At 44.5% G+C, this 25,626-nt stretch overlaps 1 protein-coding gene across 2 annotated transcripts; it reads right to left on the reverse strand.

Moving 5' to 3' along the window:
• Positions 1-2,482: 2,482 nt before the first annotated feature.
• DHX57 (DExH-box helicase 57) lies at positions 2,483-24,713 on the reverse strand. Of its 2 annotated transcripts, XM_026080720.1 has the most exons (24): positions 24,657-24,713; positions 22,916-23,136; positions 22,060-22,212; positions 21,629-21,799; positions 20,088-20,902; positions 18,420-18,625; positions 17,399-17,520; positions 16,952-17,147; positions 16,014-16,138; positions 14,688-14,821; positions 13,872-13,926; positions 12,577-12,779; positions 11,314-11,430; positions 10,854-10,950; positions 9,929-10,102; positions 9,467-9,667; positions 8,472-8,748; positions 7,181-7,276; positions 6,978-7,061; positions 6,709-6,843; positions 5,933-6,007; positions 5,466-5,600; positions 4,182-4,382; positions 2,483-4,070 (listed from the first exon to the last, which is right to left on the reverse strand). In XM_026080720.1, the coding sequence occupies exons 2-24, from the start codon at positions 23,125-23,127 to the stop codon at positions 3,927-3,929; spliced, it is 4,128 nt and encodes a 1,375-aa protein (XP_025936505.1). In that variant the 5' UTR covers positions 23,128-23,136; positions 24,657-24,713; the 3' UTR covers positions 2,483-3,926. The 2 variants fall into 2 exon arrangements, with proteins under 2 accessions (XP_025936505.1, XP_025936506.1); XM_026080721.1 differs by lacking the exon at positions 24,657-24,713 and having other exon boundaries at positions 22,916-23,962.
• Positions 24,714-25,626: the final 913 nt, after the last annotated feature.

The raw sequence follows: 25,626 nt of genomic DNA on the forward strand, positions 1-25,626 counted from the left end.
TTGCCAGAAACTTTTGAGTTAAAAGCCTTTTTTAGTAAGTTCTGGGCTGTGTTGATGCAGCTTACATGCTGCTGCCCACACCATAGGAATAATAATTTTCTTAGGTTGACACTATGTTTGGAGGCTTAAAACTGGCAAATCATGCCTCTGAAATAGGGACTGATTGTTAGAGTACCCAAAATGGAAGAAAGCATAATGTGCCTGGGGGTCCAACCCATAGTTTTCAGATGGACTTTGTTCATTGTTATTTCAAAAGTAGTCCAGCTATTAAAAGAATGATAATTAGACCTCAGGCAAGACTTGACAAAGGCAGGCTTCCCGTGCACTACCAGCACTTGGACCTACATGTTTGTCTTTCATAGTTCATCATAGGTGCTTGCCAATCTTACCTAAGGTTAGCTGGCACTTTCCCAGCTTTGTGTTGTCCCTCCTCTCTCCTTTCTTGCCCATATTGGTACATCTTGGTGCATTGGTGCTTAGTAGGATAATTGGCTTTCCTTGCTAATAATGCTGCAATTACTATTTGGTTATAACTGTAAGTTTTAGTTGGTTACAAGCTGCAGAAGAGGGAGCTGGAAACAACAGTATTTTAAGTACTTAGATTGACTTAGCAGAAATACCCACACTATTGGCTGTCTAGCTTGCAGTGTACAGCATAAATGGTGAAAGTACCCCATGCAAAAGTGCTTTGAGGCCTGAGTTGTTTCCCCCCCCCCTTTTTTTCCTTTTCTGTACTGCTAAGGCAAGCTGACTCCACAATAAACCTGCAAACTAAAACTATTTTAATGGTACCTTTTTTTTTTTTTTTTCTTCAGTCTTTCCACTCCTTAGCTGTGTGGAGAACTGGGTAGCAGGCCCTGCAGCTGCCTGCTCTGTGGCCAGGGGCCTGAGGAAGGCTGACAGCATGGCCAGGAGGAGCCTGCTTGGCTTTTTGTTCATCCTGCAGGTTTGGGAGAGGGAGGCAGGTCCTGTTAAGCTGATGGGAGAAGTAACCAACCTCTTCAGCTGTTGCTAGTACTGGCCCTCCTGCCTGCTGTGGGGGTGCTCTCCCTGTAAATCATGGGAAGAGAGAACCGTGGTCATTAATGCAGTGCCTTCAACTCCTGCCACTAGGTGCAGTGCTGGCCGCCTGTATTTAGGACAGTTCCTGTCCTCTTGCTAAAGACCTGTCTGGGAATATTCAAAGCTAGTTCCAGCTGTATTGAGGAAGGCTTGTGAAGCACCATGTGGCAGTTTGTACTGGCTGGGAGCATGGTGGCTAGGCTCTAGCTCTTTCTCTCCTGATCACCTGCCTGGCAGGTTTGACTGGCTTTTTCCCTTGCTCAGTTGCTCATAGCTACTCGCCATTGCTTTGTGGTATTTTAAGCCTTTACTGTAAGGGTAGCAGGAAGCGGAGGGGAAGCTAGATGTTGCTACCCTGCCCATGGACTGGCAGTGATTTAAGGGTCTGCATAGTTACCTGTGTAAAAATATACCTGAGGGATAAATACAGATTTAATGCATTTCATCTGTCTGTACTTTAGATCTGTGTAAATTGTAAAAAGCACAAACTGAGATCAAACTTAATATAAGAGCAGTCACTACTCTCCTGTAACTTGGCACCAAGGCAGTGCCTAAGATGAAATAAATCATATTGTAGAGGCCGCTACACACACAGGGTCTGCTAGGCTGCCATACAGCCACATGGCATATGCATGCAGACACCAACTGCTAGGGGAGGTAAGTAAGTCCAAAACATGCTGCACTCGAGGCTGTGAAAGCAGGCAAGTACATCCACAAGAAGCATGGAAGCCAGCCTGTGTTTCAGAGGAGGATGGGGCACGATTACATTAAAACCCTCCTAAAGGTTGGTTTAGCAATAACAGGCAATCCATAAAGCAGGGGCARGAGAGGGGTGGTTACATGGCTCAGTGTCACTTGTCATCTCATTGTATGGATGGACTTAGTTTCCCTTCCCAGGCTTAATATGTGCTGCCACCACAGCACAGTGCTAGAACAAGTCCTTCTTCCAGCTCCTTAGATGCTTCTGATTATAACCTGTGACATAAGCTGCTGTCCTTGCCCTCACCTTCACTTCAGGATGGCTCAAATAAATAGAAGAAAAATGTAGCCGAGTGTTTAGCATGTGTTGTACAGAGCCTGCTTGAGCACTGCTTTCCAGCCAAAACCCAGCACTCCCTGATGGTGAAGTCCTCTCATTCAAGCGGACGGCTGCTTTGAAGGTAGATGCAACTTGGCAGCAAACAATGGAGCCTGTTCCTCTTTTTGTCTCCACAGCCTACCTGAACGCAAATACTGAGTATTTGCTTATCCTTATCGGAGTGACTGCCCGTCATACACAGAGGCAGTGCTGGGTCTAGCAAAGTGTCACTTAACACAGAGCCAAGGCCTGGGGGGGGGGTTTGTCTGAAAACACAGAACAGTCCTCTGAAATGCTTTAGTGTTCCCTCTTCGCTAGCCCCCAGAAAACCAAGAGTCAGCATCTACTACAAAACATTTATTGCAGATACGCAATTACAGGAATACAAGTGCTACTGCCAACCTGTTCTTCCTGTAATTTTAAACAGATATTGGAAACATTTAGGCTTTTGTAGTTCAGCATACCTGCAGAGACCATCCTAGTGTGCCAGTACTTCAGTCTTGGTACTTGCTTCCCTTTTTCTTCCTTACGCAAGGGGGTGTCTCTGTGAAATGCTTTCTATAAACACTTGAGCGTGTTTTTGAAAAAGCAAACTAGTCATGAAAAGAAACCTCCCTCTGCTCCTTGCTCCTCAGCTCAAAGGCTATTTCTAGGTAGGTTTGCTGGTATAGACACGTCCTGTTTACTATGATTTTTACTATTATTTATTTCAGATGATAGTAGTCAAAGTTATTTATTTCACTTAAGGCACTTGCTATTATTCCAAGCAGATCAGCTGTAATTATGCAATGTAGAAGGGAAGAGGTAATATCTCATCATCACTGCAGCATTCTCCACACACTTCTGTGTCTGTCTGCTCCCCAGAGCAGGAGTTTGGCTAAAAAAAAAACCCCTCAAAACTTTTTAAAAACCTTGACTTCCTTTCAGTTGTATGGGGTGGCAGGAAGACTACCTCCCACTGGAAGAGTTTAACAGAAAACAATAACTGTCCACCCGAGGATCCATTTTTATTAGGCTATAGCAGTCCATCATCTCAGCTGTTTTGCTCTTTGCACAGTTCGGGGGGGGGCCTGAAAAGCAGGTCTTTCATTCAGAGGAAGCGTCCACCCTCTCCTGCAGTTTTACAGTTAGTTGTTTAACTAGAAGCAGTCTGTGCTGATCCAGCTAACTGAACCCAACTGTCATAGTCTCTCCTTGTTAGAGGAGGTTTTGTAAATCCAATCCAGAATCCCTTGACATGAACAAAAAGGCTCCCACCTTTTTAAGGGCTTTTGATCCTTAAGCAAGTCAATTCCTGCTCAGCCAACATAGACTACCTCAGTGAAGTCTTGGCCAAAAAGCAGGAGTGAGTATAGACCAATTTGGGAGCAGCTTACCAAGCAACATGGTGCCTCCAGCCGTTACTATTACAAGCAGCAGCTAGGTAGCAGGAATTTTTTGTGACCAGAAAACATATTGCCAGCATATAACTTCATCAACACTTTGTTTTCTGGCTTGGAGGTTTCTATTCCTCCTGTGAGAGTTTCCACTTTCCCGTTTCCCAGTTTGTACTGTAAGATACCTTCTTTTCAACCAGTCAGCTCTCTGCAAATAGTCAAAGGTTTAAAAAAAAAAAAAAAAAAAAAAAAAAAAAAAAAAAAAAAAAAAAAAAAAAAGTGAATAGTACAGTTGCCAACTTGGTCTTCCAGAGATCAGCGCCATGTTTTGACTATACAAAGACACTGATGTTACTCGGTCTGTTCTTGGGCAGTAGCAAACAGCATCTTTATCGAAAGGTGTTCTCACATTACTGTGTGGTCACAAGTTTTACAATCATGCCAATGATCCGAGATCCACGGGGGCACATGCATAAGTCCATGCTGGGATTCTTGATTTTATCCTGCAGCAGCTGGTCTAGTTCACAGCGTAGCTCTTTCACCAGCTCAGCCACCTAACGAACGCACACAGTAAGACAGAGACAAGGGCGTAAGGCTCATCTCCTGCGTTCTAAACACAAGCACAGATCTGAACCGCTCCCAGGATTATCSCTTCTTTTTGTTACCTGATGTGAGGCAGCCACAAATCGTATCCATCCATCGTCAAGGGAAATGACAAATTCTCCCTTCTGCAGCTGCATGTGAACCTGCCCGCCTCCAAGGAGGACCAGCGGGTACACTGACACCATGCTGCAGTCTCGAATGAACACGCGACTGGTCTTGATCTTCTCGTGATACACCAGGTAGGGACTCTCAAAGTGCCTAGTCTGGAACGGCAGAGCCCAAAGGGCTGCAGTTAGGTAGAAAGAACACGTACCCGACCTCCTCGTTGCACGGCCACGCAATTAAGGAACAAAGCCAAGCTACTTGCTCAGGCAAATAGGGGCCKGCCTGCCTGCACAGGCCCCCTGCCACCTCCTCTAAGGGTGCATTTCTATCCCTGACATGCGCTTGCCTGACTAGCAGGCTCCCTTCACCCTGTGAGAGCTGCCAGCAAAGTCATCTCTGCCAGTTACCCCTTGCTCCTTCCCCCGTCGCACATGAGAAATCGGCTAATTTAACCAAGTTGCCTCCAGGCCCCCAGCTCTCCATTTCATGCTAAAGAGATTTGCCATGTGCAGCTGGTTTGTTACGCTCTTTTAGAATAACAGTGATGAACAGATCAAAGCCTTTATAACCCTAGAGCTAATGATGTAAGACTGCTTTTTTTTTTTTAAGCAAGTAACTGACATCCTGGAAAAGTAATGAATATGGAGACAGACTTCATTAGACAAGTGTTACCATGTATCATGGTAGAAAGAGAAGACCTATCATCTAAAAATTAGCTATCAAGCTAAAAAGGAAATTAACTACATTGAGGTTATGTGAAGAAACAAAGCCATGAATAGCCATGAATTATTTACCAGTAAATAATATTTCAGCTGAAGAGATCAAAGTCCTGTGGGGGTCAGGACATCTGCTACCCCCTACATGAAGGGGGTACATGAAGGCTATCCCCATGCATGCAATCTCAGTCAGTGTGAGGGAAAGGCTGTGGAGTATTTTAACTGCAACATTTTTGTGTGTAATATCGCAGATGTGGCTGTAAGAAAACATGAACTGAGAGGCTACTGCCTCTACTAATTCTACTCCATAAGCTGGAGTTTAACTCTGCACCTGAGAGGACACTCTTACCTCTGACACACACACACCATTATCTACAATCCTGACAGCAGGATTGTTCAGTCAAGGAGTTGCTTTATTTACTTATTTTTAACATCAGTAGGGATCCTCACTGTAATCTCAACTGCTTAAGCAAAGGTGATTCCCATTAAAAAAAAGGTGTGCTTTACAGAAAAAAAGAATCTGACCTGATAATTCACAGAGGAAGGGTGAATGTGAACATAGCCATCATTTTTGGTAACAAACTTCAGCTCTTCTGCTTTTGGTTGCATTTTGACTGCTCCTGTACTAGTCTTCTGGTATTTGCCCTCTGGCGTTTTCACCTATATGATAAGATAAATACAGTTATAAATCCACTGTACTAGAAAGGTGAATTCACTTTTTTTTTTTTTAAACTTAAGTTTTTGTTTTATTTGCTCCTGGCATCTGTGTGGCACCAAAAGCAAACCTGTAGGAACAGCAGCAGTATCAAACAAAGCAAACGAGTTCAGCTGCACAGCCCTAACACTATAAGCAGAAAGCTTAGTCAACTCAGAGATAAACCAGGCTCAGGATCATATTGGGAAAAAAGTCTGCCACAATCAGACCAGATTCAAAGCCGGCAGTGTGGATGTGCTATGCAAAAGAAGGGAAAAACGTAAAAGCATTCTTTTACCTGGACAACATTGGGATAGAGTGCAGCACACAACATAGCTGAGATCAGCTTGATGTTCTCTGCATTCGAATTTGCCTGTGAAATTAATGCATATATTAGGTATTCTACGGGTAAATCAAAAGGCAAAGCCCTGCTTCTGAAATGATTTAACTGCTGAACACCGTTTCCTGTTTTAGCTGCCTTGCTGTGCACCCCCCACTTGCAGGCTGGAGCAAATTGGCCACCAATTATCTTGCTGCAGTTAGTGCCTAACCTAATTGCTCACTAATGCTTGGCTGCAAAGTGGCTTGCCCCCGAGGGAAAAAAAAGCAGAGCCTGTCCCCGGTCTGCACAGTGAGTCTCTGCAACTGCCAAACCCGTATCACCTCGTCACGTAGCGCTGCGAGATCTCTGACCCAGCAGGTAGCGCTTTCTGAGGATTTTCAGCCAATGCTGAAATATTTCACTGCTCTGTAATGCAGCTCTGTTCCCAAAATAAGGTCTGCACTAATGCCAAGATTCAGCACAGGTCATGAATCCACAGCTACAGTGAGTATGTAAAGTGGAAACTGCACATGCTGCTGTACAGAACCGAGGGCACAAAAGCCCCAGCCTCCAGTCTCTCAACCTGCATTACCATGTACAGGGCAGAATAACAAAACAGGCAGGAGGTGCTAAGGTGAGATAACAAGGCCAGGCTGTGGCTGGAAGCTCCCCAGGCTACAGAAAACAGCTCGCACTCAGGCCAAGTCAAAAACTGCGGCGTCTGTTCAGAGCACCAAAACGTAGCAAATTACCTCTTCTCCTGTGGCATCCAGCACGCCATCTCCTTGGCAACACTTCTTCTCAATGTCCCTGGCTCTTAAGCCTTCCTTCACAAACCCAATATCAGAAAGCAGTTCTGTGAATTGCCTTTTCAGGCTGGCAATTTCCTGCAAACAGACAAAGAGCTGCGAAAGGTGCCACGCTGAAGGAAAAGAGTCTTAACAGGTTGCTCATTTTAGGTACAAGGACTCTGCCTCGGTATCTCAACCAGTCCCTGTGCAAGGCCACAAAACAGACTTACTTGAAGAACTCTTCCTGATAAAAAGTTCTCCCTGCAATAGTTGTAGCTTGCCTGAGAGCCCTCTTTGGTACTTAAACGCCATCCCTAATTAAGAGGAGGGGAAAAAAACAAGCAAACAAAAAAAAACCCCTTTCATAAAATGTAACAGCTTGGATTTCAGCACATCACAAACCTCTGACAGAGGCTCCTGATTTTTAGCTCACCTTATAGGCCTGAAGAAGAGCCAGATAGTCACTGTTTCCTACTGCAAACTCCAACTTCTTTTTGTTTGCTTCTTCCCTTTTATCCCATGGTGACACCTAGACAGGCAGCAAGAGATTAAGGCTCTTTTTCCTCCCGACTCAGGCAACGCATCCCGAGATCTGCACGGCACAACCTCTGCTATTCAGTCAGCAGCTCACAGGTCAGTCTGCAAATTCTCGCCATGGATAATGGAGTAGGGAGGCATTCAAAAATGCCTAGTCAACAGCAGAGCACCTAAGCCCATTGCCCTGTCTCCTAACAGCAAGAGACCCAAAGGCAAATTTGTGAGTGACCAGCTCACAAAAAATACCTCCTTTAGGGCAGACCTCTCTACAGCTGCTGAAGTCCAAGATCTGYGAAAAATGCCATTAAGAAGACTTAACAAGTTAATGAAGTTCAAATGAGAGAGCACATAATGGGGAAGAGCAGGGCAAGTCTAAAATCCACTTGGGTCTGAGAGAGTGACAGCAACTCAGGACATTCAAGAAGCTGGGCTTAAATCAAGCTATTCTAGATCATCACATAGAGACTTACAGCACTTAAAGTTACAAGGCTGCAGAAAATGCCCATCAAGTATATGGGGGGAAAAAAACGCAATTTAATAACCAGAACAATCTACTTCCATCTCTTTCACAACTATCCCCAATATAAACTAACTATAGCAATCAAAGCTTCACTGGCAAGAAAGTCTAATTTTTCATACAAGTCTGTACATTGCCATAGAAATTGCATGGAAGTAGGAGCCCCAGGAAGTACTGCAGCTGATTTAAAAGGCCAAAGTGAAAGCGAACACACAAACTGAGATCAAAACTGAACTGTGCATTCACAGCTCAGACATGTCATCTTCATAATTATCACAGCCCCATAATTATTCCTAACTGCGTGTGGAATAGCGTCAAATAGTCGACAAAAGATGAAAAACACCGATTTGCAATCTTGACACCAAACTTGGACAAAATGTACTGGCTGTGCTTCTTAACTAAGTTAGAACTAAAAATAATATCCACATTATCTCTACTGTTCACTTATAATATAACTAATGTTGTTGTCCCTGTTGGCATGGTTTGGGGTATCTGCTTACAACTGGACTTTTTTCCCCCGAGGGCTGCATTAACACATACACAATCTAGGCTAAAAAGGAGAATCAAGATACTCAAGTGTAGTACGCTGCAAACTACAACAGCGTTCCCTGCTGAACGGAAACACGCCACTTTCAAAGCGCAGTACTGAGCTGTAGCTCAGAATACTTACAAAAGGTGACTTAAAGGCCAGGCTGGCTGCTATAGTCAGTGCAGGATCCAGGCAGCGGAAGATGGTGCCAAACAACATTAGCTTGCCAATCCTGACATCAACAGGCAGGGAAGCCAAGTGATATCCCAAGGGGGTGAGCTTTTCATCTGAAGTTAATGCTCCCAAGTCTTGTAGTCGCAGCTTTGATGCCCGCAAAGACTCAGTTCTTGGGGGCTCAATTAATCGTGATAAGACAGAGTGAAGACTCTGTGCAGAAAACATCTCCAGAATCTTAATTCTTAAGGGGGAGAAAAAAAAGTTCAATACACTGGTCAAAACAGCAAGCTTTTATCAAAAAGCCAGGAAACATGCTCCTAGAAGAGGGCCTGTAAGGCATAATTCAAATCAGGAAGCAATGTGAAACAAGTGGAGGGAGTTTTTACCTCATCCAACCTCACAAAGTCAGTGAAAACAGATTCCCATTTAGCACACTGGGTTTTTACTGATGCCTTTACCATAATAAATTGTGTTGGGTTTTTTGTATGAAGGGGTGCACAGAGTGAGGCAGGGATAGGAGACCTTTTTATTTAGTATTGACATGATGGCGGTGCTTGATCCAGTTTGTGGCTTTACTGCACTACGCTGCGCACAAACACCAAGGGAGAGTTTACAAACATCTGCAGCGGATCTGGAGAACAGGAATGCAGCTGCCTCTTCATGTGATGACAGACATACCCTTTTCCTGGTGCCAACTGAGAACTAAGGAACAGGAAGGAGGACAGGGAGAACTGGAGAAGGGTGCCATTAGAAGGGGCTCTGGACGCAGCAGCAAGTTGATAGCAAGCTCAAAGCGATCAATCATCAGAACCTTAAAACTCCAGAGCAAGTTTGTTGGTTTCATGATGTCAGAAAACTCCCGAGCAAAGCCAAAGCCTTGGTAACGGCAGTGCAGGTTACTCCCTGCAGTGGAGAAAGGACATCCCGCTCTTTAAGGCAACACAGGAACAACAGCTCACCTCAGACAAAGCTGCTCCAGGGGCACTCTTTGTATTTCTGGTAACTGCTGTTTTATAAGCTGGTGGTTATAGTGATGGCTACTGAAAAGATGAAAGCAGACTCCTGAGGCTACACGGCCTGCTCGCCCTTTCCTTTGCAAAGCATTGGCCCTGGACACAAATGTGTCTTCCAGACTTTCCATTCCTTTGCTTGGGTCGTATCTACAGGAGAGCAAGAAAAGGCTTGTGTCCACAAGGGCAGAGTGAACACACTGCAGCTCAAGCAGACAGATGCTGCCACCTTCTGAATGAACACAACTCCCACCCCTGCCATGAGATTTGGGAACTGGTCCAGATGGGCTTCCCCCACTTCACAGTAGCTTTCTGCAGATCAAGCTCCTCCACATTTTCCCCAGCTCTTTGGAAAATGGAAATTTGCAGCTCAAGTTTCCAAGATTAAGAAGCCCCGAGGAATACCGGTACCTTTTCTCTTTCATTTTCCCAGAATCAATCACATAGACCACATCATCAATGGTGACAGACGTTTCTGCAATGTTTGTAGAGATGATGATTTTGATAACTCCTACAGGAGGCTTGAGGAACACAGACTGTTGTTCTTCACTAGACAGTGAAGAATGAAGAGGATAAACAACACACCTGGAGGGAAAATAAGACAGTGTGCGCATCGTCAGCCTTTTCCCTCCTGGTAACAGTCTGTCTGCACGCACGTTGGCCCAAGAAGCACTAGATGCTGCATATGGACATTCAAAGGAATGTAAAAATAGGAAACTTCTCTGCCCTCTTAGGTGTAAGACATGTTCTAGGGGAAGGTGGAGAAGTTTACAGAAGGGACATGTCTCAGAATCAAGATGAGCTAGAACTCTGTCTCTGTTGAAGAATCTGGAGGATCCCACTTACAATGCTAGATTAGAAAGAATCACTTCAGTCAACCTTGCCAAGGGCACCGTGTAAGCAATGTTTAGTCAAGGAGATCCATTTACATCTCCATGTAACGATCTTAAGGCTGAATGCAAAAGCTACAACAACAACCACCAAACATGTCTCCACAGAGCTTCTGAAACAGAACAAGGGCTGAGGTGAAGTTTTCAACAGTCCACTGGATCACGCAGAGCAGAGAGTGAAGAACATTAGCATTTTTGAGAACTACAGATAAATTGGTCACAAAATTTGACACTTTTCACCTTCCTGGCTGGAAAAAAAAAAAAAGAGCAATCCAAAAAGATAGTAGAACAAGAATTACCCTGAATGGAGTCAAGATCTTCCTATCATAAGCTGTCTCACACATTCAATAACCTTAATTTGTCCCTGAATAAAAGTAGGCAATGTGCAGAAAGCTACTCTTAATTTACGGGTAAAGGCTGATAGTTTTGGGGCTTTTCTGCCTTACCTCTTGCTGTGCCTGTTATTGAAAAGAGCGTTAGACTGGAGCTGCTCATAAAGCATCTTGATTTCTGCTAGACCAGGCAAAAATATCAACACAGCACCTAGACACACAGATAAAAAAAAATTCACTGAGTAGAAAAGATAGAAAACATTTAGCATGATATTTTATTAATGTGCAGAAGGCCCTCATCAAAACTGCAGTTCTGTTTTGCAATTTTTGAACAAAAAGCACACAGGCTGTAACAGTCCCTCACCAAAGACTTTCCAGAGAAGTGGACAATTCTCTCATCTTCCCCATCCCATGCAAACCAGAGGCTTTGTCACTCAGACAGAACCTTATTTTTTCAGTAATAGTCAGTAACTATGGAAACTTAGCATTCAAAACTTTAGCTTGGTGCTGTCTGCTCAAGCCCACAGCCTCCATGAATCTACTTTTGTTTATCTTTCAAAGGCAGTGAAGTTACCTGGGGGGTATGAATGTCTGCCGGCGACTATCCACTCCAGCAAGGCTTCGATTAATTCCAGATTAACTTTGTCCAAGTCCATGACAGACATTGTTTTCAACACTGTCTTGTTAACTCCTGGGGACAAAAAAACCCATACACACAGTAAATCCATCTCCTGTAAAAAGCATGTGCTGGATACACTGAGCCACAGTCTGGCTGCTCAGGCAACCACACCTTAGTCCAAACAGTCCCATAAGTAGCTCAACGCACCTCTTTCCCCATTCCATTCTTTCCCCCATGCCAGCTCTTCCCTTCCTTTGTCATGCCTTAACAGGGCTCATGCCTACCCGGTACAGAGCCTACACCAGCATTTGCCTCCCAGCAGAATGGCACACACACACCAGTGGTAAGAGGAGCTGAAAGCCTTCATATGGCCATTGACAGATACTTCCAGGATGCCCTTCTCAAGCTCTCTCTTCTCCCTTCCAACGTTTCTTATGCCATATCAAGAGCAGACACACAGATCTCCTTACCCTTCTAGGAAATACATTTTCCTTTGGCTATCTCAGCACTACCATGAAAGGACCATAATGAAAAGACAGGGCTGATCATGCAATGGCGTTACCACCTTCACAAGTCACCTTCAGAACCTGAGATGTTCACCTTCTAGCCGGCATCGGAGGCTTTTAAGCAAAGTCTCTTACTCGTTATCTCTGGGGAGCTTACCATGAGGGTGTGCAGGGAGAAACTCTTCCGGGCTAAGCACATGGAGGACTTTGATGTTGACAGAGCGGGTAGTTAATGGAAAGGTCTGCCTGCCTTATTAAGCTGTTCACAGGATGACTAAATTTCTCATGAAAGGCTTGTGATGCTGAAGTGACCTCCCTGATGTGGGCAGATGGACACTGTGCTTTACATAAAGTTGCCCCAGCAAGAACAGGTACAGAGAAGAAAGCAGAAGTCAACAAGGCATCAGAAACAGGATGGAAATAGATAAGAACTGAAAACTGTCCCTCTTCAGATGCTAAAAACTATTTGCAGACAGGATGTTTGTTCCAATTTAAGAGAATGATGGGTTTCTTTTCTTTTCTTTTCTTTTTTTTTTTTTTTAAGTTGGCAGGAGGTTTCTGATCTCATCTAGGAAGTAGTGACCTGCTTAGCTTGACAACCACAAAACTCTGAATGATGTCCACGCATTAAATGTACACTATTATATGCTAGCACACCATGCTGGCTGGCAGGTATAATATGCCAGTTTACTACATTTAAGAGAGAACTCACCCTTATATCGTGCCAGGAGCTGTTTTAGAGTTAATTTTTGGTCTGGGTCTGAATCCTTGATAGCTATGTCAGTCTCTTTCAGGATGCCAGCACGTCTCAGGTCCTCCTCTACTTCTTCAAATGCAGTTCTTGCGTGTCTTCCATTCAGTTTGTTTTCTTGCTTTGTCTTGCGCCTGTAGGGACTGCTGTCCTCTAAAACATACCTGAAGGGCAGGAGAGCATTCAGTGGTGTGGAAAGAAGCCTAACAATCTCCTCCTAATAATGAGCTATGGAGATAGCTTATCAAAAGTATTTATACTAAGTTCCTCTCAGACTTATATCAAGGGGTTTGCAAAACCACAGACAGTAGAGAGACTGGGACTTTGCTCTTATTTCACTTCATGTTGCAGCTCTACCTTCCACCCCAAGGACAGCCAAAGCAGTACTTCCGAAATGAATTCAGTTTTACTGGGGGAAAGCCACAACAAAGCAGGTTCTTCGCCCCCAGTGGCAGCTCTGACTTTGGGGTAAGGTCGTTCTGGAATGGACTGATGCTCAAGGAAGTCTTGTCACCCGCAGTGCAACTCTCTCTCTCTCTCTCTCTCTCTCACTCACTAAAAGAAGGTCACTGGTGCTGAAATTTAGAGCCAACTCTGGTGGCTGGCTGGTGGAGGGAGAGATGGCCTGCCTTCCTGGGATGTTAGTCTTTTAAAAGCTGTAGTGAGAAAGACGGACTGCCAGTTTGATCCTAACAGTTCAATGGACAGCTGAGAGCAACTGTCTACAGCAGTTTACAGTGGCTGATCAGTTTACTATCCAGAATATCTGAGCTGCTCTGAGTCTCTAGTAACTATAATTGATAGCAGGGATCTTTGTCTCACTTTCTGCTGGGAGGTAGGGCTTACATAAAAGCATTTGTTTTGTATCCTGCATTTTTCACCTTCCATGCTGAAATCTATCTTCACATTTCTTTTTCTTCCCAACATCTAACCATCACTGAAACAAGTGCCGAGGAGAGAAGTTTGCCAACACACAAGCACCAACAAACTCTTCATGGCAAAGGTCACTTCTTCTTGAGTAATTACGCAGTATCTAATGCAGAAAGGCTTGTTTGGGACTGGGGCCCTAGACCCCACTGCAGCATGAGAAGTATGCTTTAGATTCAGTACTTTAACAGAACTCTAAGACTGCAGGTGGTGGTGGGGATTTGAGAGGACTTCACTTTTAAATTCACACACACAACTAGTGCAGTCTCAAAGTCAGCAGTGCAACTTCAAACACCAAATACATCTGAACATGTTTGGCACTTTCATACCTTGTCATTGCAATCACATCTTCCAGAAAAAACTGATCCACAGGAAACGTTCGGCCTAAAGAGGAACGCGAGAATAATAAATCGACATGCCACACAACACGCAGGAAGAGGTATAAGACAAGAGGTGGTATTATTGCATACCCTGGTTTCACAACTTTAATCCTAACCCACCTCTGTGAGCTAAAAGGGAACACGGGACTCTGAGATATATACTGCAGTCTTCTACACAACTTCTGTTTAGAAAAGCAGTGGATGTTTTCCTAGCATGGTTTGGCAATGTGCACTTGCCCTGTCAGAGAAGGGCTGATAAGCTTTTGGGAACACATCCATCAGACTAAGTGCTTCTATGATGCTCCATGTAATGACAAAGCAATTTAAAAGGCACATTTGGCTAAATGTGTACACTTTCAACTAGATCCTCTCACTGCTCCTTGTTCACAAGGATAGAGGAGAGTTTTCGGTTGTGGTGAAACTAGCTCAGAGAACTGTGTCATATATTTCTTGCCATTTTGGCATTTGGGGAAGAAAATTCTGCTGATATAGAGAGAACATCAAAAAGGCTCCATTTCCACATCTCCTTTCCAAGGAAGCTCATTACTCTTTCTTTCTAAGTCCTTGGAATCAAAGCTCTTGTATAAATCCTCATCTTGCCCCTTTGCAAATCAGCCCTTGTTTGTAGCTTGGGTTAGAGAGATCTATTCCCCATTTACCACTGTAACTACACAGGAATAGAGAAAAACTTCACAAGCAGTAAAACTGAAACCAAACCTCTAAAACAATGAATGTGACAGATAATGAAAATGACTTTTTTTTCACCTGGTATGTTAATAATTGGACAGGAGTGAAAGTACTGAGAAAAAAGCTCTGCATTCAAGGTGGCACTCATTAGTATAATGCGCAGGTCTGGTCTCTGAAACATTATATCCTTCAAAACCAGCAGCAAGAAGTCACTGAAGAAAACAAGCAAAAGACATTTGAATTTCTTCAGTGTTAACTTTCAGAGTCTCTTCTTTCTCCCCATCCTGTCCACTTTCGTGCTTTTCCCAATAGCACAGCTATACTATTACATCAATAGCATGAGCTTCGCAGAATGGCCRGCAGCTAACAATGCAGTAAATTAATGGGCGCCAATCCGCTTATTTTTTGGCTGTCCCTTACTAGAGTGTCAAGATTACTTGGCAACTTTATTTAAACAACAAAAAGCTCCAGCTACCCTATAAATTAGTTACACTAACATTAATGACAACACAAGAGCAGTAAATAACAAATTAACTCAAAGCAACAGATGAATCCTTTTTGCTTCTTCCCCACCGGAAGGAGTTATTCAAACTTACCCACTCTTCCTAGTTCACTGCATCTCCCCCACATATTAACAGTTTTTGTGCCATGCCTAGAAGATTGGCTTAAAGTGATTTTAGACCAGGAGGAAGAAGAATCCTCAAGAGATGCAAGCCCTTTTATAAGGCCAAAATATAATTTGAGCTGTAGAATAAAACGTCACAGTCAAAGCTGCCTCAAAATTCACTGCATTTCAGTATTCCACAAGGAAAACATCCAAGAAAAGAGCTTCTTGTATCGCTCATTTTACAGAGATAGTGACAGACATGGTTGTTTGCCTGGCATCAGCAGGTAAGTGGGGTATAACTGCAGGAAGCTGGAGCAGGATAGGATGAGGAATGTGTAGAACTGGTAAAATCTAGACTGGAAAATAAAGTGAGCACTTGTCCTTTGCAGGTGCTCTATTGAAATCTGTGTCAGGATAAACAGTTCCCAAAAGGGTATGTGAAGAAGTGGGGTATTTGGTGAGAGCTGAAACAGGGGAACAATAAGGTCATCAGGACCAAATAAGCGTGGTTAAAAAGTTACTTCTTGGCCCGTATGCCCCATCTTAAATCTCTTTTCAATGCAACCGCAATGAGACGAGCACAGAATATTTGAGAGATGTGCTTTCTTTGCAAACTGCTGCAACACAACTCCCTGTTGTCTAAAAACAAGAACCTAAAAGCTGACGCCTTCCATCATCCTGCATACAGATTACTGCCATAGGGTCATCAAGTCTGACTTCAGTTATCTGCATCTTAGTCACCTCAGTGCTGCTGACTGCGTCTCTTCGTTTTGCTTAGGGGATAAAGGATTACTTACCTTTCTTCTGTTCTTTCATGAACCTCATCCACAATAACATGTGTGACTCCCTGCAAAGTCAGATCTCCTTCCAGCCTTCTCAGCAGCACGCCAGTAGTGCAGTACAGCAGTCTGGTAGCTGAGGACTTGAATGTAGCAAGTGTTAATAATACAGTTACTAATACAATCATATCACTGTGTGATATGTATTGGTACATAAAGTTAACAAGACAAAAGCACAAAGGATTCAGTTGGACTTTGCGCAATTTAACATTGTGCAAAGAGAGTATGTGTTGCTGCAAAACATTCAGTTCCAGCTGAGTGCCAGGTTTGACAGAAAGGGAACAAACAATTCTGGCTGGAGACAATGCTGAAGATCTTTTCTTTCCATATTAGTCTTGATTAAAACTCAGAGCATCTGCTCCTTACCAAGGGGCACCACTATAAGGGGTGAACAAAAAATCTGAACTAAGTGTTTTCTATGGAAGTGGCTGGGTATTAACTCAGCTCTCTGTCCCTGGGATGATTCAGTGAATCTCTTTTTTAAACACATTCCTTGGAAAAAGCAATCAGCGGGAACGCAGACAGAACTTCACTTCCAGGACAGCAGTTTAAATTCAACCTCCCCCTTCTGGCTGCCTGAACCTCTATGGTTCAGTCTCTACTTGGAGACAAATGGAAAGGCCTCGTGCAACCTTCCAGCAGACAGAAGTGTTACTAATACTCTCAGCCCCGTCATCCACTGTTTCAGCAGAGAGTGAAACAACAGCACAACACAGTACTGTGCTCTCATGCTGTAAAGTGGACTGTGCGAGTTGGGATGAGATAAAATAGAGGGGCAATATAGACTTGCTGATCTCACTATATGATGGATATAGGACAGAGATTCTGCGTGCTGGACAAGCACTAAACACATTTTAATAGAACTAAATGAAAACCAACAAAGAAACCACACACACCTTTACACTTTCTAGTCGGATCTGATATCCAACAGTGACCCCGACCCTTTCTGTTCTTTCTTTGGCTACACGTTCAGCCACAGAAATGGCAGAGATCCTGCGAGGCTGAGTACAGATGATGTTTGCAACTCTGTTTGGAGAACCTTGCAATGAAGCATCCAAAATAAACTGAGGAATCTGAGTGGTTTTCCCACATCTGCATGACAAAAACAGGGATCAATAAAACAAAAAAAACCCAAACTTCTATCCACCTAAATTAAGATGACCTGATCCCACTTGAAATTTCCTTGTTTCATTAGTGCCACACTGCACGCAAACTTCATCCAGGATTGCTGTCACTGGTCATAARTAGACCATGACCCTAATCTTTTCAGGACACGGTTACGTTGCACATTCTTCTGTGTACAGCTTGATATATAAATTCTACGTGGCAAATCACACTCTTACCCAGTCATGCCGCTCACAACAAGAACTTGGTGGCTATTCAGCAAATCAAGAATAGTTTCTCTTTCTTGCCATGCAGGGAGCTTCTGTCTTTCCTGCAACATGGACTGGAAGTGCCTAGAAGACTGACACACAAAAATAATTTAAGAAAAGTTGGTATCTGTGGTTAGTCCTCCCTAAGTTCATCGATTTTAGATGTTGTAAATAGTCCTTTTGGCCTTAATCCAACTTCCTGCATAAAATAACCTACAGAATCTTTTTCTTGCATCAAGCTTATCTATAAAGTAGAGCAAAAGGATATTTTCTAGAMAGCCAACTGAACTTCAAGTGAATTTCAATGATTTGCCACATTCCCCTAGTAAGTTGTTCCTGTATTCAATTATTCTGGTAAAACCTGGCATTTATTTTTAGTCTGAACTCATCCAAGAGTTGCAAGATCTCTTTAAAATGCCTAATGCATCCCTAATGCATCTTGCTGCAGAACTACAGCTGCTGCTATTCTTAGAGGTATCTGATATATCTTAGCAAATAGTCTGAGCAATCTCCTACTAAAATATCTAATGTGACACTCAGATGAAAGCTCCCAGATAAAAGCTGCAGTTAATTTTGCTCTTCTGACTCTCCAACAGTGATAAAACTCAGCTTTGCAAGAGACCAAGATTCCCTGCAGGTTGCTCAAAACCAGTGGAGGCACCTGTCCCATGAGCCAGGGGTTTCTGCATCTAGAACAAGATGCATTTTGTTTGCAACAGTCTAATTAAAAAAAAAAAAAAAAAATCAAACTAGCCTATAACTCTTCCAAAACAAGACCCTGCACTGCATATTTCATTCTTCACCGGGAGGAAGTGTATAGCGGTTGGCAGATGTTAGAAGCATTGTTTGCTGAACTACTGGAAGACAAGCAGCTTGGTAGTAAGAACACCACTGGAGTGGAACAGAGCTGTTTTGACAGACAGTCTGTTATTTAAATATATTTTTTTCTAAAGCAAGTGTGAAAACAGATACTCTTTTCTGTATACCGTACCTTTTTCAGCCGAAATTGCTTGCAGATTTTAACATTTTCATTATACAGAGACTTTGCCTGCATATCATACTTTTTGGAAAGCTTTTTTTTGAGGTTTACATAACTCTCATTCTCCACAATGACTTGTTCAGGCTCATCTTCCTCCTCCTCCACCTCCTCCTCCTCTGCTGCCTCCTCTTCCTCCTGAGGCTCTGACACTGTAGAGACTTAAGACAGAGAATGCAGTTATTCGTATCACCAAGGAACAGGACCGACCTCAGCAGTGTAGAAAAATCGAAGAGCCACATGGTCCAGGAGCATTTTCAATAGAGAATCTTGTTAGATTAGAGCTGGGGAGGGGCAGGACTGTTTTTGACATGCGTTTAGCTCACCACCACCAGGAAACCTCCCCTGACCCTGTCAAACAAGCCACCACTTCTCCGACTCCAACCCACTCATTACTACCCCTGCACCAGCTCCGTGCTCTGCAGCGCCATGGTTTGGGTGGCCACATGGTGAACCAGACTAAGTAACTGGTTTGGCTGGAAAAAAAAACCCAACCAAAAACAAAACAAAAAAAAACAAACAGAAAAAACCTTCCCCATCCTCAATGTTTTTCATCTGCCTCAACTTCCCCGCCCARTCCAGCACATGACCACGTGAATGCAGCACAAGACTGTGATGGCAGTGCCAGCTCAAATGAATTAAAACTACATCATAACATTTTTAGGCTACTGCAAAGTACTTTTAAACCAAGGCTGAAACTGGACCAGGTGCTTTGGTGCCTACTTCCTATCAGTTTAAGTGGGATTTGCTCACACAACAAGCCAGCCCTCAAAAGTTTTGAGGCTGTATTTATCAAAACAAGAAGATAATTTATAACATAAAGAAGATTATTTGAAACCTCTATTCAATTTCAGTTTCTGGAACAAGGCTATCTTTCTGTGGAGATGTTTAAAGAAATATCAGCTCTTTTACTATAATCAAAAAAATGAGGTTGTCACCATTTAGGTGCTCTAAAATGTGATGCAATTATTCTTGCAAACTCTCTTTAATAAAGCTTGCCTTAGATAAGACAGCTTTAGAAGTGAGAGCTAGAAGGTCGTCTAGGCCATGTGGTTGCTGTCACCCTGCCATCAATGACGGGGGTCCCAACTCTGCCCCTGTGAAATCAACCTAGTTGCACRCGCATGCGAAAAAGAGATGATACCATGGGGAACAGGGCAACGGTCTAGACCTGCTTGAAACATTTACTCCACCTTTACAAAATTGATTTAGGGCAGAGGCTAGGAATTTTTTTTTCTTTTTAARGTTTCTAGATGTTTCAGAATTGGCGAGTTGCAGAAGTACCAAAGCTTGCAGACAACCTTCCCCAATTCCTTCCAAAGGCAGGTGAACTCACACCCCCTCTCTCAATTTTTAGCAATTGCGTGGAAACAGGTCTGATTCACTCCACAAACCAAAACTCATTAACTCTGCACTCCTTTAACTCAGTTCTTGCAAACAGAAAACCTCCCTTAAGGAAGGGACTTCCCAAGGCACAGACAGTTGAAGGATCTGGCTCGCTGCATGACCATAACCGACAGAAATAGATTTGGAACAGATGCCTGAATTGTGCTCTCTGCCTTCGCTTTTTTTAACCTCTTGACTGCCCTCCACCTAGAAGTGCTAGAGGGAAATTTGGTGCACCTTCCGCCACGTGATTCGAACCAGACGAACCCTCGGCACGCAGTCTTACTGACGGCGCTGCCAGCAGGGACAGAGGAGGAACGCTGTACTTGTGGTGAGTATTTTTAAGCAATTCGCTTATTTCAGATTCGTCTTCTAAGCAAGTCACTAACGCGTACACCACTGGCTCGCCAGACTCCGCAGCTACCAAGGCTTTTCCAAAGAGGAATTCAGCAATGTGTAAACGACAAGCAAGAGGTAGATTCTCATTGGTGGAGTAAAATGCCACAAGAGGTGCCTGGAGTGGATACTTGTTTTCTTCGGGAAACCTTATTTCAAGTTCATACATGGGAGAGTCATCGCTGTTAGGTCTGAGATGAGCATCATCTACACAGCTCTTGGCTGGTCGTAGGGGGTGATTTGGAGGAATTTCATGTCTGAATCTGCATTTTGAACCAAATCTGCAGCCTCCTTGGAGATAAAATTTACATATTTCTTGGGAAGTCTGCTTTGTTGTGTCTCTAGTAGAGCTACCCTTTTGTTTAGATTTGCTGAGCCTGTTTGTTAGGTACTCCAGTTCCAAACCAAAAGTCCAAACTCGGTTTTGAATTCTTTCTACAAATTTTTCTCCGTAGATTGACCGGAGGACAAAAGCCTCCTCTTGTCTCTGTTCTAAACATTCTTCTCGACTGGCCTGAGCAGCTGCTGCAGAAACCTGCATCTTCTCTCTGTATCTTTCTGCAAAGCACTGCAACAGCAAATACTCCAGTGATGCCCCAATATTACCGTTGCAGGATCTCAGCACTGTCCTACAATGCTCCTTGTCAAAACCATACCTGCAACAAAACAGAGCAAACACGACAACAGGTGAGAGACAAAGACTTATAGGAAGCAAAATAATCATAGATCTGTTCGATCAGGCTTAGAGTAAGGACACATGTATACCATGAGATACTACCTATTGCGAGAACCCCAATGTTTACATTATTTTAAATGACCCTGGCAGGCAGCAGGTTTTGCTTTCTGTAAGTGCCAGTCTGTTGTTTAGAAGGTGACAAATTAGGTTACATGGCAACTGTCTCACACCTCTGAATGTAACATGTAAGAGCTACAGGATTAGATTTCCCAGCTGCACCCATAAACTCAACTCTTCCGAAAAAGCTGAGTCCTCTTACACAAAAAGTGCTCTCTAACAAAAAAAGTTAATAAAAGCTCGTATCTGAGCAAAAAGGATGAAGAAAGCTTTCAAGTTTTTGAAATTATATCTACCTGCAAGAAACATAAATCACTGAGCAATGCTCCTGAGCTTTCACAATATCTGTTTCATTTTCTTGGAGAAAGAATTGAAATCTTCACTGAAAACAGGCTAGAATGATTTCTTTTCATAAAACTATTATTCTAAATTCATCTAGTTGAGGATTAAATTCATAGGAGATAAAATCCTAGTAGTTATGCACACACAACTTCCCTGGAGTCAGGAATCAGGCACCAAGGGCTCACAGYATCAAACCTAGAGCGATTTACTCTTCAGGATACAAACCATGCACTGTGAAAAGCATCACCTGGACAGTTTATGCACAGCAAATGGAGACACCTCATTTTCCACAATTTTGTGTTCAACTGGTTCAGCAGAAGACCTTGGAGTTATGCCAGAAACTTCTTGATCTGTTGACCAGCACTGCTCATCATCAAGGTAATCAGGTTCATCATCATCTTCACCAGAACCAGCTACTCTGATAAAAAAAAAAAAAAAAAAAAATTTAAATAAAACAGAATTTTATTGATGATTAGACAAAAAATTGTGCTATTCATGTAAATGGAGAATTCTACTACCCCTTTTCCTGAGTTAATACTGTACAGGAAACAAAAGCAGACTCAAAAACCAGAGGATCTGAGATCAAATTAAAAGTTATGGGAAAAAAGAATAGTGCTTTAATTTCTAACAGCATGCTCATCTAGAAGAGCTGGAGGTGGTGCCTCTGTTTAAACTAACTCTGATTCAGGTGCCAGCTCCTGCCCTTGAAGCTCTCGAAGAAGTTCTTTCACTCTTCTCTGGTTCTCTGAGGTCATGTGTATGGTCTGCAGCGGCATTCTGGCTTCAGCTCTCTGTCTAGTTTGCCCTCCTCTTCTGGCAGGGGCACTCGATCTACAAATTAAAATTAAAATAAAACAAGACAATGACTTTCATTTGCTTGGCTGAAATGATGTTCACTGAACAGATACGTGAAGCTGAACTTTAGGACCCAGCCCTGTATTTCAAAACAAGAAAACCGAAATAAGACTCTTCTGCCATCTAAAGAACATTTAGTTTGGTTCATCTTTGCATGATCAGGATGCTTGCGTGTCTGTGTGCATGCATATACGCATTTTTTCCTATGCCAAGTTCATAGTGAGTTAATAAATGCTTTACTAGATAAAGGTGTGGTCAGACTACAGTACAAACAAGTATTTCTGGGCTTGACTGGCTACAGGACATTCAAGAAAACAAATTTATTCAAAATTGCTTATTTCACATGGTCCAACTTCTGCTTTGTAACACACAAAAATGATTATCCTGTGTTTATTAGTGTCTTCTGGTCAAGGATGTTCTGAAATTACTTTTCAGTCAAGGAAGAAAATTAACAGAGAGGTTCAAATCTTAAAAGAAGCAAAAAACCAAAACCCTTTCATAGCTAAAAAAGTTAACATTAATTAGAACAGACATGTAAAAGTAGCATTATACTGCAACAGCTTTAGCTTGAAAATTTAAGCATCCCTTTGCACTTCTGCACATTTGAAGATGCCCCAAAAGCAGCTCCAAAACATCCCAAACACCTTTGCAGCAAATATCCCCAAATTAATGGAAGCACCTGGATTSCAGCCTTGGTTCCTCAAAGAGACAAAAATCATCCCCATCGTCCCAAATTTTTGTTGAACATTTCCTATTTCCACCAAGTTGAGACTTGTTTGAATGGCTGCTGCCTCCTCCTTTCCCTCCTCCTCCTCTTCCTTTTCCTCCTCCTCCTCTCCCTCTTCCTCCTCCTCTGTTGGGCCTTCCTCTTCTCTTCACTGCTGAACTCATGTTCTCTTGCTGAGGAAGAAAAATATGCCCCCCCAGTTAGGAGGATGATTTAGCAGGTCACAAGGGTCTTGGTACACACTACTGTATTTGTTTTTCCATATGATAAGAGGGGATCCCCTCTCAAACCACAGTTAACTACCTACGTGTTCTCGTATTTGTATGCACCTGAAGCAAAATATGTTCTTCCAGAAAACTGTTAAACAAGTTCAGCAGCTTTAAAAAACAAAAGGGATCCTATTTTCCCTCACAGCTTTTCCAAGCAAAAAGCGCAGGGCCTCTGAAAAAAGACTGAGCCTAGCAGCAACGCTGTCCAGCCCTGTCTCACGGACGGGATTTCCTTGGGTCCAGGTGAGCAAAGGACAAGACTTTGGGGGAACCTTCACAGAGGCGAGCAGTCTGTGCCCTGCCACTTTTCCACTCTGGAGTTTGCAGGGCTGGGAGTGAAACGTCAAAGGGAAGCTGAAGCAAGAAATCCAATTTGTTTCCACATCAGGCTGCTCCTGACCTATTCCCCTTCTGCATGGGGCTGCCCAGATGGCCAAGCGCTCTCCGGAGCCTGGGGCAGAGGTGGCGATTACAGACCTCTTCCAGAAAACAGGAACCCTCCCCTCCTTCCCACAGCGGGATCTTCACCACTGCTGACACAACAAGCCCCTTCGTTTAAAGCCATCATTGCAAGCGACAACAGAATGGCACAGTGCTAGCGTCTGCCCTAGCTTCACAGTGACTGCACTGGCAATGTTCCTGCAAATAGGAAGCTGCGCAGGGACCGGTGAGCAGCTCCAGGCGGTCCGGCAGGGGCTCACTACCCAGATCTTTGCACTGGTATCTCCAGGGCCAGGACAAGAACTGATGGGGCCAAGCATGAGCAATAGCTCAAACGAGGGCTCTGAGAGCGCAACAGTTCTGGTCTTGGAAAGAAGCAAACCTCCCTTTTTGTAGCACTTCTCTGTGCTGGGGATCAACCAGGGCCAGACAGGATTGGAACAGATGAGCTGCCCCCGCTCAGGGCCTGGATGTGCTCGCAGCAGCCCGGTGTAAGCGAGGGGGGCTGCGGGGAGCATGGCCTGTCACAGCCAGTCACAGACACTGCAGCGGTCACCAGGAATGCTCCCACGTGGGGTCTGCGTCTCCTTCCCCTCCACACGCAGCAAGAGCCCGCGGCAAGGCACAGCATGGCTCCCACCCTGGGGGCACCCTATCCCCCAGCTGCCTTCCCAGCCCCTCCCCGCCCCAGTCCCCCTGGGGACCCCCAGCGCCTCCCTCCGCACCCCCCGGGACCCCGCTGCTGCCCACTCCCCAGGGATCCCCCCAGCCCCCCCCAGCCCCAGACCCCCTGGGGACCCCAGCGCCTCCCTCCGCACCCCCCGGGACCCCGCCGCAGGTCCCCCCGGGGGCTGCCCCACTCCCCTCCCCACTCCTGGGGGTCCCCTCCGCTCCCAGGGGCCACTGCCTGCCCCAGCCCCAAGGGACCCCACCATCCCCTTCCTCCCCCTCTCCTTCCTCCTCCTCCTCCCCGCCGGACCTACCTCTCAGGCCGGCTCGCACCGGGCCGGCTGACCCGGAAGTGCCCGCGCTCCCCTTCCGGGCCGCCGGGCTCCCTAGCAACCGCAGACACTTCCGCCTAGCAACCATGGCCGGTAGCTCCCCCCCCCATCCCAACCCCCCGGGCATTAATTAAACGGGGAAATCAAAAAACGCCTGCACCCGTTTCTATACACCCACCTTCGTGCGCGCTGCGCCCCGGGGAAGGGCGGGAGGGCTGCGCTGTAGCCGACAGCCCTCGAGGCCGCCGCCAAGGCCTCGGCGCCAATGTAGCACCACCACTATAACACGCTGACACCCGCGTTTCCCTTCTGCGACAGATGCCGCCGTTTTTAGAGTGTCTTTTGTCTTCCCCAACAAGGACATGTTATAGGTAAACGCGACAAATTGACAACCACTCGGGCCGGGTTGCATAAATTCCAATTTAATAAAATAATTGAGCAAGTCACAAGTAAGCAAAACAGCGCTGGGCAGCCAGGGAGTCTCCTGCTCCACCAACGGCGCGCGCAACCCCCCCTCACAGTCTCCTTATATGCGATTCCAGCTCCGGGTATATGTGGCACTTCCTGTAACTTCTGCGGTTGCGCTAGCTGTTGCTAGGGGGTCTTCTTCAGCCCTCTGGTGGTCGTGGGGATGAAGGCTGGAGTCTTCCTCTGCATTGTGAGTGGTGACCCTCAGGTCACGCATATATTTTACAACTTTCGAGGTCGTGCTATATTTCACAGTTGTGTGACATCGCCATCACCATATTAGGCTATCTAAACTAACATTGCCGCTTCGCTAGCTCAACTCCCTTATCTCAGGCAGGGTACATGCCCCCACCACAGGATGTAGGATGTTCCCACAGATGTTCCCAAGGCTGTTTCTTACTTTGATGTAACAAATTAGCACACATCACAGTCCAGGATGTTTCAAAGCTGTTTCTCACTTCGATGTAACAAATTAGCACATATC

This window comes from Apteryx rowi, unplaced genomic scaffold (genome assembly GCF_003343035.1).
Source record: "Apteryx rowi isolate R43461 unplaced genomic scaffold, aptRow1 scaffold_53, whole genome shotgun sequence".
Taxonomy (NCBI): Eukaryota; Metazoa; Chordata; class Aves; order Apterygiformes; family Apterygidae; genus Apteryx; species Apteryx rowi.